At 25.8% G+C, this 10,023-nt stretch overlaps 1 protein-coding gene across 1 annotated transcript in view; it reads right to left on the reverse strand.

The window, feature by feature from the left end:
* LOC111618031 (serine/threonine-protein kinase 16-like) overlaps positions 1 to 6,257 on the reverse strand; it is a 44,845-nt gene extending 38,588 nt beyond the window's left edge. Inside the window, exons 1-2 of the mRNA XM_023359451.1 lie at positions 5,964 to 6,257; positions 5,658 to 5,886 (exon numbers count right to left, since the gene is read on the reverse strand). Of these exons, the coding sequence (XP_023215219.1) occupies positions 5,658 to 5,886; positions 5,964 to 6,079 (345 nt within the window). The 5' untranslated portion in view covers positions 6,080 to 6,257. The remainder of the gene's footprint in view (positions 1 to 5,657; positions 5,887 to 5,963) is intronic.
* Positions 6,258 to 10,023: the final 3,766 nt, after the last annotated feature.

The following is a 10,023-nucleotide window of genomic DNA, read 5'->3' on the forward strand; positions in this document are numbered from 1 at the left end:
TATATAGCCATCTCATATAATACACAATTAATTTTATTTTAAAATATTGAAATAAATAAAACTTTTAAGATAACTTATTAAATATTAAAGATTTAAATTGTTAATATAACATTGAAAAATATACTTTTACAACTATCTAACAAACAAAACAAAGATTTAAATATTAATAAGTACGAGTAATACACATATAATTAGTGCCAGATTATAAACTTATATAAAAGTTTTTAAATTATATCATAACACAATGTAAAAACAATTTATGTAAATATATTAATAATAAATTAAACAAAGAATATACTGGTAAATTTAAATGTAAAAAATAATTGTTTTATATAACTTATAATAGTACTATTGTATAATATGATTTTGCAATATATACATTCATAAGTCTCATATATTATGACTTTTAAAAAAAAGATAGAAAAATTTTAAGATTGTAAATAGAGAGTTGTAGTATTAAAAAAAAAAACTAATATTAAATGGTTAGCTAAATATCATTTGAAAATCAAAATAATGACATTCTACTTCTTAAAATTAAAAACTTAAACATCATGAAAACTTATAACTTGAAATATATACTTATATAAGAAAAGTTAAATTCAACACTAATTAATAATAATATAACTATTAACTAAATAACTGAAATATTTTTAATCAAATTAATGTAGTCACAAATTTAACAAATTATTTACCACTAAGTCAATTCATTTTATGTAAAGTTCAATTTCTACTAATAAACATCTGCAAAATCTTTAATATTTGCATTAATTTATTAGAGGTTAACAACCAAAAATACAGAAATTATGATGTTAAAAAAATAAAATTTTTTATAACTAATAAAATATCATATAGCTGTCTTTATTAACTACAGTTAATTCTTTATTTTATATATGAAATATTAAAAACAAACAAAATTCATAACATTATATAATATAAAATTTTTTTATTAATTAAATCTCAAAACTTTATAAATTAATCAATCATATAAATCACCAATGAAAAACATATCATATATAAATACTTTATTTAATCTAGTACAAATGCAAGAAGTAATATTTAAAATTCATAAAGATATTTGAAATTAATAAATTTTTTTTTAATTTTAAATATTTTATTAAAATTAAACAATTTATCAATATGTTAAATATTTAAAAATTATGAGATTTTATAAAATAATTTTGAATAAACTCATATTCTAAATTTTAATACTAATTTTTCTATTAGTATAATTATATTTATTTAAAAACTGAATAGAAGATATCCTTTCTTACTGACTGATGAATTTTAATTTATGCAAAATCTGAATATCATAAATGAAAAATTAAAAAAAAACATATCCACATATTTTGTTTTCAATATTGTGATTAAAAAATATTATGCATTTTACTGATTCTTAATTATTATAAAATATTTATCTAATAATTAAATATTGATAAATAATGATATATTAATTAAAAACTACTATTTAATATTACAATTATTTTTTACTATAGTTAGCTCTTCATAGGAAAAATTATGTAATATGAAATTAAATCTAAATCTTCCATAGGACTAAATATTAAAAATACAAAATAAATTATATATCTTATTAAAAACAATATTCATTCCACATTTATTACATTTTAGAGTTTAAAGCATTACGAATTCAGGACTTCCTCACATTTTGCAATTAGTTTCAAGATAGCATTACATAAAGCAAGTTAACCTTTACATAGGAAAAATAGCAAATATTAAAAATTATTTGCTATTTATTATTAATTGCTGGAAAAGTACATAAGGTGTTTTCAGTGTCTTTATAAAAATAGCAACACATTCCAAAATGAAAAATAACTAACATTCAAAAATGAGTGTTTATTTATTTATTTATTCTAATTTGTATTCTTTTTTTATCTGCTCTGTAAACATTAACAGTGTTTTGATAATATATACATCAGCTAGGGATGGGCCAGACATATCCAGGTCAATCCACCTCATAAAAATTTCTGTCTGTCGGGCTAAAACCTGTGTCCTCCAGAGTGGTGCTATTCCAACCTTGACAATCTGACCATCAAATTATTACAAGTTTAACTAATGATTTATTAGAATTTTGAATCAGCTGACACAGGAATTGAGATTGAATCATTCTTCCCTCACTTACTTGAAGGTTCTGGATTGATTGACAATGATTTTCAACTTTGTTAAAGTAAAACAGTTGGAATCTACTATAATTTAAAAAATTTTGGATGACAAAATGCCATTTGTGATATTTAGATTCTACAGCTGTATATTGGCTGACATATGCTGATTTGATTATAAAAACACACACTATAATTGTTTCATAAATATAAACATACAGGAATTTAATTCAGTGTCTATTTTATTTTTTTAAACACTTTTATTTAACTTGTTTTATTTAACTTCAAATCTTGCAACTCAAATAGCATCCACTTTTAATTAAGGTAGGTGTCCTCAAAGTTTCAGCTTTCTAAGTCCAATGACAATGCATTTTAATGATATTTTAGGGAGTAACCCCATTCAAATCTCAAAAAAAATATATGTATATATATAATTTAATCAGTAATCATATTTGTAAATAATATTTCAAATGTGTGTGTAAATGTGTTGTAGTTGTTGTGGGCCACTCCCACCATTATAATGATGTACGTAGTACGATCCAAAAGTTCAGGGACTTGGCTTAAAATTCCTTACCTTAAAAAGTTTATATTACCGATGCACAACCACCTTCAAAATAATCACCTTGGGCAATGATACACTTTTGCCAGCGCTTGTATAACTTCTGGAAGCACTGCTGGAAGCCATTTTTTGAAACCTCCCGTAAGGCCTCCTGCGATGCTGCTCTCACCTCATCTGATGACACAAAACAGCATCCCTGCAAATGCTTTTTCATTGATGGAAACAAATAAAAATCACATGGAGCTAAGTCCGGTGAATAGGCAGGGTGTGGAAGCACATTAATTTGAGATTTGGCGAGAAACTGTGTGACCATTTGGGACCGATTTGCAGGTCCATTGTCATGCAGAAAGTACCATTCTCCACTTCACCAGATCTGCGGCCGTTTATGACGAATGGATTCCCTCAAACGACATAAAATGTCTAGATAATTGAGAGACCAACTCAACATTTTCCTCGTTCCATGAAGTCGAAGGTCGGCCAGAGCGTTCATCATCTGCGATAGATTCTCGGCCCTCTTTAAACCTTTGATTTCACCATGATAGAATCACCATACACCTTTCTTAGCAATTTTAAAGTCTTCATAAATTTTTTACCTAAACGCTGACAAAATTTAATGATGCAGCGCTGTTCTTGAAACTCCATTTTTATTACGTCGCCAAACAAAAGTAACTATCTCCGAAAAAAAACAACAGCACTCGCTGTTTAATCATGTGACATGGGCAAAATCAACCTGAACATGTAGGGGTGGTTTGATAGAATCCATTTCATACGCTGTAACTTTAAATACATGCTTTTGTTGTCATACATTACTGCAGTCCCTGAACTTTTGGATTGTACCACGTATATGGTGAGGATGGCTCAACCCCTGGCATTATATATATTATAATTATTTAAAGTTGCATTATAGCAAAACTATGTAAAGTAAAACCACGCATAATATTGAGATACTCATGTATCTTGTCTCTTCTAGATAAGATTTTACAAATATAACAATATCTATATATTAAACTAAAATAAATAAATATATTTGAAAATATTTTGGAATAAGATATCCCAAAAACAATGCATGGGATAAGTATAGTTAATGCAGTAAAACATCTTTCTAAAAAGTTTGTTTTCAAAAATGTTTAAGCTATACTTAAGTATTAAATACCTGTATTTTTTAAATTTTGAATTATAAATTAGATACAAAAGATTTTACTTCTGGTCACAAAGGATCTCTTTTGTTTGTTTGTTTTGTTAGTTATGGCAATGCAACACTTGGGCAATCTGCCTATGAGGATGCCTTCTGGGAGGTCTTTTAAGGGTAAGTGGCCCCTATTTAGGATAACAAGATGTGGAGAAAACCCAGAAAACTCTACATGGCCAGCCTGTCCTGGCAAGGCATGAACATATGACCAAACTACCAGTGTTCAGGGAACAGAACCACTTGGCCACTGGTAGATCCCAAAGGTTTTACTTCTAACATGAAACAGACTGCTTTGTTATAATCCCTACATTTCTCTTAATTGAGTGTGTTCCTTATATTCACATTTTATTATGCTAGGAAAAATCCCATATGTTTAATATCACAAAATAATTTGTTAAAAATAAAATTTAATACCAATTGTAAAATGAATATGCTATTTGATATAGCACAGTAGTATATAATGTAATAATTTGTAGATATATTTACTAAAATTTTTTCAAGGAATTTTATATTTAAAAAAAATAATAATAATAAATACAAAACATAACTGTCTTCTCTACATACATTAATATCAAAACAGAAACAGACTTAAAATGCAACATTTATAATAACTTAGTATTTTTCTTTTGATTCTTTAATAATATTTGCATTTTTGTTTCAATATGTTAAATGTTAAGAGAATTACATTTATATTAGTCTTAATTTTTATATAACTCGTAGTATTGACTGACTGTGTAAACTAATCATTCTATTTAAACTTAGAATTTCATTGTCCTTAACATTTACTTTAGACCTATGTATTTTGATGCAGAAACATATTATATTGAATTAAAATGATAGCAAAGATATACTATAGTTAATAAAAACTATTTTATTTCACTGAGTAAAAGATGTTAGTTCATGTTTCATATTCTCTCCTGAATTTTTTTCATAAAATAAAACCTACTTCTTGCTAAGTTTTTTACTTTTCTTGAAAAGACTGATAAATTGATAGAAATATCTTTCATAAATAAATAATGTTATGAAATCCTAAAATCCTGAAATTATCAGTATACATAAGATGAATTATAATGTGAAACAGAATTATAGCTGTATTTCTAAATTTTTAGTCCTAAAATAGAAAATTTCCATTATTTCAAATATTTCAGTTTTACAAATTACATAATAATTTCCCATGTTGTAATTTAATGAGACAAAGCAAGTTTATCAGTTTTCACTTTATCCCATCCTATTTTGGTAGATTTTAAATAGTATATATGTCATAACTTTTCATTAGGAAAATATATTTTCAAGGTCATTATTTAAATCATAATTAATGTCTTTTTCAAAATTTCATCATTTAAGTCAAGGACTATTCCAAATTAAATCAGGTTAAGATTTTTTGATTATGATTCTGTAGGTCAAATAAGTAATATGAATGATAATATGTTTGACTACATGTAAATTTATTAGTTTTAGTTAAAAATATGAATTCTGTATTTGAATTATTTATACTTTAAAATTTAAACACACAACAATTTTGGATATTTCAAATTCAAAAGTTTTCTTGATTAATTTTATAAATAAGTAAATATAAAATTTTATTAATACAAACTATTTGTTATTGAGTGATATCGAAACTTTGACACCTAAACACTAAAGATTTCATGGTGACAAATATATCATTTGAAAGATTTTAGATTTTAGTAATCATTTCCCAAATGAAAATGTTAGCATAATAATGTAAATTTTTTTAAATGCAGTTATATATATATATATTCCAAATAATTGTACTGGTGTCATTATTATAATATACCTTGTAATAAGGTAAGAGAATGCGCACTTCACTAGCACTTCTCGCTCCTACACAAGAACCTACAAGGGCAGCATCAAGACATTCCACGAGATTTGGATGTTTCAAAGCTCGATAATATTCGACTTCTTGCATAGAAATCCTTTCATCTTCTTTACTATGACAAATGATGCACTTGACAGCATAATATTGTCTATTTGGTCCATAAACTAAGTAAACTGTACTGAAGCCCCTGAAACACAAATAATCGATATAGTGTGACGTTAAATCGATAAAATTCTAATTACAACATTTATTTATAAACCTTACCCTTCGCCAATTTTAGTTTTCATAGTATATTTTTTCCCATTGACATCAATCATTTGTTTTCCACAACCGCATCCCATATCTAATATAAAACTAAATTTAAATCCAGACAATCTCATTTTAAGATTATTTATAAACAACTTATCGCATTTTTTCTTTTAAATATCTTTAATAAATATTTTTGTCATTCAAAATTCTAAAAACAAATCATCGCGTTTAGCTACTTTCAAAACAATATCGACATTCCTAAATATACAAGCGCCCCCAAACGATTTTAATATAATGGAGTCATATTATGAAAATTTAAGATAAATTGTCGTAACGTCGCGTTATTAAAAATGTATTAAACTATTTTAAAAATATTTTTATACTGAAAAGAAACAGTTTGTTAGAAAATAAAATAAAATGCTAATCACGTGACGCGATTGATGAGTGACGAAGATACGAAACAGGGGGGAACCGGAGAACATAGTTGAATGTCACTTATCTAAAGATAAAAATGCGATTCTTTCTCAGAGAACGTTGATATCATTAAAGCAAGGACAAATAATGTTTTTTTTTTTTTTTTATAAAAATATATTCATAATAGAGTTTCTTAAATTTTTATATTTAAATTTGGAACAAGCAGCATCATTATTTTGAATACAATAATATAATATACCGCCCTTAAAACACGCAAATAATAACACTTACAATAAACCATTTTTATTCTTATATTCAAAACTTGTAAATGAAGCGACTTCGGAAAATATTTAAAACTATGCTATTTTTATCGATTTTAATTGATCAATATTGCTTCGTTTTATTTTTCATATATATCTTTTTATTAATCCTTCATCACGATTCATCGCACTCTTTCAATACATTTGCTGACCTTAAAATGCATTCAAGTGAATAAAATATTGTTTGAACGTGATTTTAAGAAAAACTATACATATATAGAAGAATAAAAGACTATAAAGTGGGATAGCAGCTTTTATGCAATATTAACGAGACCTATTTTTGATCTCAAATATTCAAATCAATATGTTATATACATAATAGAACATGGCTCATTCATTATACCTTCATTGTTATTATGATAATTATCCGAACGTTTGTTTAAAAAAAATAATAAATTCCCTTCAAGGTTTTTTTAGCGAAAATTGTCAGTGAGATACTAATCTTACGTTTCGGTTCCAAACAAGTACAGGAGGTTGATTGACATTGTCTAGATAGCTTTGTAGTAAGTTTCACAGTTGCAAAGAAAAACTTTGACCGGTTAATTTCGGTCAACAACAACAAAATCATTCTACATTTAGAAACAATTTAAGCCAAAAATACAAAAATCACCAACAAAACAACAATTAAGATAACGTAAAAGAGATTTGAAACTTGACCCCATTTTTAAGTTTTTTCGTAGGCCGATTAGAATGGTTCCTAATGAAACAAGTTTTCAAGATTAACTCGATGATTCGGAAATATCTTGAACTTGATTGTGATTTTTAACTCTTCAGTTTATTCGTGCTTGAATAATTACATATAATTATCTAACAGAAAAAAAAATTGCGGAAAGTTATGCATAAAATATTTTCGATACAATAGATCTAACTTTGCGCCAATACTTTCACACAAAATATATAACTAATGCATTTTATTTTTTATTAAAACATAATTTTTATTTGAGATATTGAGCTAATCTTCTAAATCCATGTAATTTTAAACCTTTCCTTATAGAAGTGTTGATAAAGAAATAAAATATAGGTGGTCCAGCAATAAACTTGTGGATTATCTATATGAGGGCCTCTTACAATTACTGGATACGCATTCCTTCTAGAATATCTATTCAAAACAAAACATAAAATATGAGTCTATAAACTGCATTCTTCACGGGGCCTCTAAAAATCTGGGGACTGCAGCAAAATTTTCTCAATGACTGTTATAGTACAAAAGGCCATAAGCGTACAATATAAATTATGTTCCGCTGAATTTAAATATAGATACTGTCAAGTTTATATCCTTAAAATTTTATTCTAAATTTGGCTCCATCTAACCGTAAATGAAAGAAACATGAATAAAATAAAGGAAAAAGTTCAACCAGACAATAACCAGACTGCAGGAAATAATGTGATATTTTTTTGTTGGATTCACAAGAGTAACAAATCGTATAAAATTATTATATGTCACAAGAAAATAACTTAATAGCACGAATTAATTAATTACAAAATATTCCAACTATTTATATGAAAGGGAATTGCTCTCGATTTTTAATTTACTTTAAAAATAATGACTATTATGTAAATATTCTCTTCTAAATATTATTATAAATAAATTTAGTAGGTTTTTGTCTAAGTTATCCTTTATTTCCTTTTTAAGATTTTAGTAAAAAAATAATTATGCGTAATTAATAACCACTCCTGCTTCCCTTAAATTTCCTGTTTCCTTGCACCATAAAAAAAGATTCTACAGTAAATCTGTCGGGAAAGATAGTCACATAACAGAATAATAATTTAAATATATATATTAATTTTGTATTAATAGATTTATATATCACATAAATGCAATTTATAATATTTTATTACTAATTAATGTATATTTGTTTTTTTTATTTTAATTATTTTAAAAAATAAAGTACTAAATATATAAAATAGCTTTCAACGCGTAGGTAACAGGTTGATTAACAACCCTTCAATTAAATATATGTAGTGTTTTTTTTTTACATAATTATCATGCGAAATAGGTCTCGAATAGATTCGAACAATATAAAATAATCAATATATTATCTCAATGGAATATACGCCTCTTTTTCTGTCGACTCTGAGCTCCAATGAACTTACACACGCCAAGTTACAACTTCCCTAGAGGTCATAAGCCCTGCACTAACTGCATTGCTGAGTACAGTTCTACCATTGAACGCCAAACGAATGAATGAAGTTGGTGTATTTCTCTAAATATGTAAGACTTTGAGGAAATAAAATAAATAAACGTGTTCATTTATGAAGGTAAATATAGTTATGCCAAGTTTAAATTTATATCAGTTAGAAATCAGTTTTATTTGGAGAACTAAAGGTAATTACAAAACAAAAATTAGTAATAAATTAGCTTAACACTATCATTATTGCTAAATAAATGTATAGAATTTTGATCAGCATTTCTAAAAAAAAGGTCAACATCGTGCAGACAAGAAATTGTTAACATGCAACAAAATGTATTAGGGCATTTAAAATAAAGTACATTTAAAAAATGCTTTATCAGAAAACAGAAGAGTCTAAACAAGTGAATTCATCATAATTAGTCTACATTACATGTATTTGTTATTTGTAAATGCATAAAATCTCATATTTTATGCAATTATAAATTTCAGAACAGATTTAAATTAGTAGAGTTCAAATTACTTCATTCACAATTATTAACATTAAAAAAAATTTTATTATTAAACTAAATTAAATTTACAAACTGATTATATACCAGTTAGTTCCTTTCATTTCCACAAACCAAAATTTCCGGAAAGGGATCCTGGCACAAAACCAACAGAATTCGCAACTAATAAAAGGATGTTTCGTCATCGTACGCGAACAAAATTCCGATTTCCAATCACTTTAAACATATTTTAAAAATAATTTTTATTAAATATTATTTATAAAATATATTTTTCACTCCTGTCAATTCCAATAATTTTAATTATATATAAAAATCAAATTATACTGCATGACAAACTATTTCTCATTCACTCTTATAATATTAAATTCTGCAATGTAATTAATTTAAAAAAAATGATTCATAATTACATATAATATAAAACTAATAGTTACAAGCCGAATTCGTACATTTATCGATTTAAATAGAAATTAATAAAATCTACACGTTAACGGTAGACATTATAAATTTTTATTAATTTTATTTTAGGGGGTCGCGGTGTGACAAGTAGCAAAACTTGTAGTTTATGCTACATTTAACAAGGTTTATACGCATTGAGAATAAGGTGATATTCAACAAATCCTATCATCAAAATAATACGGGTCAGTCCCAAACTTCCTTATTTTAAAAAACTAATAAAACATGAAAATTGCAAAAAGAATTTAAA

Source organism: Centruroides sculpturatus, unplaced genomic scaffold (assembly GCF_000671375.1).
Source record: "Centruroides sculpturatus isolate CEXI.00-Female unplaced genomic scaffold, Cexi_2.0 scaffold47, whole genome shotgun sequence".
Taxonomy (NCBI): domain Eukaryota; kingdom Metazoa; phylum Arthropoda; class Arachnida; order Scorpiones; family Buthidae; genus Centruroides; species Centruroides sculpturatus.